The following is a 4,471-nucleotide window of genomic DNA, read 5'->3' on the forward strand; positions in this document are numbered from 1 at the left end:
TATATATATGTATATATATATATATATATAATTACCCACAATTGTATTCACAAACTCTTGAAAACATCCGGTTCCGGGATGCTATCGGCCTACTTCTGTTTCCCACCCAAACATTCACCATTCGTTTATTATTTGTGCAATTCTAACCACAGAACAGCTCTCCACACCCATCAGAAGGAAGGTATGAACACCACAACATTTCCTCTATATCTCTAAATATACACAGTATAATGTAATAATTTATCTGTCAAACTAGGCACCAACGAATCGAGTTTCCAATTTCAGATTTCGTTTCTTTTCTCACTACACATTAGTATTAGATCATTTGTTTTTTCACATTCGTTTAGAGCAAGTTGCTTTACACCTATTACACTATTTTTCTTTTGTTTTTTGCTCGGGTCAAACGCTTTAGTTTAACCTTTTGGTCAAACTATGTTGGATCTTACTGAGAAATGCATAAACCCCTCGACATAGTAGTATTCTGTCAGCCTTACAATTTTAGAGAAGACGCTTTCCTTCCCAATATTTCCCAGGTTTTAAACTGTTTACATTTTAACTGATACTTTACGAATGTATTAAGTTAAATAAATACATTTCTGTGACTATTTGAGCACGTTACTTCCACGTGAGAACACCGATTTCAGTGTGAGCACATTTCACTTAAACCTGTTTTAATTAGTCAAGAAAAATGCATCTTGAAATAGAGAAGGTATAGCAGGGAAGACTGTCACTCTGAGTACTCGGTCCTCTGGTAATATAAACGAAAGTAAAAACCCGCCAGTTTTCAATTTCAGGAAGTCAAACATTGATGACAAGAGTGATTTCCCCTTTATATCTCAGATATTCTACTGCTGGATGTTCTCTCTGTTCCCAAGCAAAGCAATATTCACCCATGGTTAGACATGATTTTTCAAAATATTGGGAATTAATGACAATGCTTATATGGCAACCGCACTTATTTAACAACTGTCGTTGTTGTTGGCACTCCGTCGCTTACGACGTCGAGGGTTCCAGTTGATCCGATCAACGGAACAGTCTGCTCGTGAAATTAACGTGCAAGTGGCTGAGCACTCCGCATACACGTGTACTCTTAACGTAGTTCTCGGGGATATTCAGTGTGACAAGAAGTGAGAATATGATGAGGAAAAGAGGTAGAGGGGAGATATATGGAAGAGCCAGTGATAGAAGGAATAATGAGAGACAGAGAGAGAGAAGAAATAGCAGTTTTATATTTGCTAGTAAAAGAGGAGAGAGCAAGTGATGGACACTCACAGAAATGGTAAATGGTTAGCAGTACAGAAGCATAATATTGGTTTCAAATTTTGGCACAAGGCCAGTAAATTTGGGGGAAGGGGTGAAGTCGATTACATTGATTTGGAATATCAAATGGTACTTATTTTATCAATCCCAAAAGGATGAAAGGCAAAGTTGACCTCGGTGGAATTAGAACTCAGAATGTAAAGGCTGATGAGATGCTGGTATGCATTTTGCTCAGCGTGCTAACAATACTGCCAGCTCACCGCCTTACAGAAGGGTCATATTGACTAGTAAGAGAGTGAGGTCAGTGATCACTGTCAGTACATGTAAACTTGGATAACAGCACAGAAAGGTGGTGAAGTGTATCGTACGACAACAGATGAGATATAGTCCTTCATTATGTAGGGTCATGGTGGAAAAGAGAGGGAGAGGTAGAAATAAAGTGATACAGTTTGGTGGTAGAGTGGAGAGAATATGACCTAATTGATTACTTTTCTCTCTGAATGACTCATTGTTATCATTGGACTCTGGTAATTTACTGATATAGTGATGTCTCCGTACATCAGTGGTTAACTGCATCCATTTCATCCACATACGGCTACCATTCTCTGTTTTCTCTATATTCTCACTGTGTATTTTATCATTTTCTGTTTTTTCAATGTCTTTGATCAGAAATTTAATCTCTAATATGTTATCATTGTATTGTTACTTACATCGTACTCCCTTTACATATTTCAGGGTATCTGATGGTATTGAGATTTTGAAGATAAAAGAATGACTTGACCAAAGATATAGGGAACATTGTTTGAGAAAGTTCACTTTTGAAGAAACTATATTCATTATTGAAATTATCGAAAGAAATATCGCTCTGAAAAATTACAGAACTAAGGGTTTTTTAAAAATTTTATTTATTTGTTAGTAAATCTGAAAGTTATGGAAGATGAACTGAATGAGAATCAGGTCCATAATGAAACACAGCCTGATGATAATGATGCTTCTCATCAAACAGAGAAGGCATCATACATGTGTGACATCTGTGGAAAGTTTTTTAAATTTAGAAGACATTTAATTCGACATCAGTCTGTTCACAAAAGCCAGAAACCATACAAATGTAATGTTTGTGGTAAAACATACTCTTTAAATAGTAGTTTATATAAACACAAACTTTCTCACACAGGAGAGAAACCATACCATTGTGATATCTGTGGTCAAAATTTCTCTGTTAAATATTCTTTAACTTTACATAAACGTATTCACACAGGAGAAAAGCCATATCACTGTGATATCTGTGGTAAAAGGTTCTCTGTTAGTAGTTCAGTGGCAGTGCACAAAGTTATTCACACAGGCCAGAGACCATACAAGTGTGATTTTTGTGGTAAAGCATTCAGTTTCAGTTCCTATCTATCTAAACATAAACGTCTTCATACAGGGGAGAAACCATGCTGCTGTGATATTTGTGGTAAGACATTCACACAAATTTCTCATTTAAAAACCCATACACGTGTTCACACAGGAGAAAAACCGTATCACTGTGATGTTTGTGGCAAAAAGTTCTCTACTAATGAACATTTATCTAGTCACAAATATGTTCACACAGGGGTAAAACGATATCATTGTGATATTTGTGGTAAAGCATTCCCCCGAAGTGGTAATTTAAAGATCCATAAATTTCTTCATACAGGAGAAAAACCATATCACTGTGATATATGTGGAAAAAACTTCTCTACAAATGATTATTTATCCAACCACAAACGCATTCATGCAAAGGTAAAAACATGCCGTTGTGATATTTGTGGTAAAGCATTCTCTCGAAATAGGGATTTATTGACACATAATCGCATTCACACAGGTGAGAAACCATATCATTGTGATGTTTGTGGTAAATCATTTACTATAAGTGGTCATTTAACTAAACACAAACGTATTCACACAGGGGAGAAACCATTCCATTGCAGTATCTGTGGTAAAAATTTTGCTAGAAGTGGATATCTATCCCAACATAGACGTATTCACACAGGAGAGAAACCATTTCACTGTGATATCTGTGGTAAAAATTTCGCTTTAAGTGGATCTTTAACCAAACATAAACGTATTCACACAGGTGAAAAACCATTTCATTGTGATATCTGTGGTAAAACTTTCTCTGAAAGTAGTTCTGTAATATCTCATAAACGTGTTCACACTGGAGAAAAGCCATATCATTGTGATATCTGTGGAAAAACATTCACTGCTAGTAATTCATTATCTGCACACCAAACTATTCATACAGAAGAGAAACCATATGGCTGTGATGTATGTGGTAAAGCATTCTCGCGATCTGGTAATTTATTGAGACATAAACATATTCACACAGGACATAAACCATATCAGTGTAGCATATGTGATAAAACATTCTCTTGCAGTTCTTATTTAGACAAGCACAAACGTGTTCACAATGGAGACAAGCCATACCCTTGTGATATCTGCGGTAAATCATTCTCTCAAAATAATCATTTATTGAATCATAGACATATTCACACAGGTGACAAACCTTATCACTGTGATCTTTGTGGTAAAGCATTCTCTCAACAAAGTACTTTGTCTGTCCACAAACGTATACACAATTGAGAATCTATGTACCATTAATATTTCTGTTAGTAGATTGTCATACTAAGCTTTTTGCAATGAGTCGGCCTGTAACCATTCATATTTTTATTGAGAATATCAATGAAGCATTTTGTAGAGACTTCAATAAATTAAAATTTTTAGAAAACAATATAGTTTCAGTGAAAGGGAATTTCTGTTGCAGTTCGTAAATTTATATTTCAACTTTAAAACAGACACATCTGAAAATATTGATATGAAGCTACATGTTAATAATAATGTCCATTTAACTTTTCTTTGAATTTTTCAATAAAATATTTCTTTTTTATGGAACTTCTAGTGTCACAGTCTTTTTAAAAGTTCTTACATTACAGATATCCAGATGTTCACTTAATGGAATTTTGCTGTTCAAAATATAAGGGACATCAGCATGTTTGACTTTAAAATTTATTGTCTGTGCTGGTGCCATGTAAAAAGCAGCTGTGACGATGCCATGAAAAAAGCACCAGTGACGGTACCCTGAAAAAAAAGGACTGGTGATAGTGTCACATAAACACTGGTGTTAGTACCACATGTAAAGTACTGATGCTGGTTCCATGTAAAAAGCACTCTTTATACATGGTATAAAGTG

The 4,471-nt window shown here is 35.2% G+C and overlaps 1 protein-coding gene across 2 annotated transcripts; it reads left to right on the forward strand.

Moving 5' to 3' along the window:
• Window positions 1-81: 81 nt before the first annotated feature.
• On the forward strand, window positions 82-4,173 carry LOC128248548 (zinc finger protein 420-like). 2 transcript variants are annotated; one of them, XM_052969969.1, is made up of 2 exons: window positions 82-181; window positions 1,996-4,173. In XM_052969969.1, the coding sequence occupies exon 2, from the start codon at window positions 2,191-2,193 to the stop codon at window positions 3,862-3,864; it is 1,674 nt and encodes a 557-aa protein (XP_052825929.1). In that variant the 5' UTR covers window positions 82-181; window positions 1,996-2,190; the 3' UTR covers window positions 3,865-4,173. The 2 variants fall into 2 exon arrangements, with proteins under 2 accessions (XP_052825929.1, XP_052825930.1); XM_052969970.1 differs by lacking the exon at window positions 82-181 and adding an exon at window positions 469-895.
• The last annotated feature ends 298 nt before the right edge of the window (window positions 4,174-4,471 follow it).

Source organism: Octopus bimaculoides, chromosome 8 (genome assembly GCF_001194135.2).
Source record: "Octopus bimaculoides isolate UCB-OBI-ISO-001 chromosome 8, ASM119413v2, whole genome shotgun sequence".
Taxonomy (NCBI): Eukaryota; Metazoa; Mollusca; class Cephalopoda; order Octopoda; family Octopodidae; genus Octopus; species Octopus bimaculoides.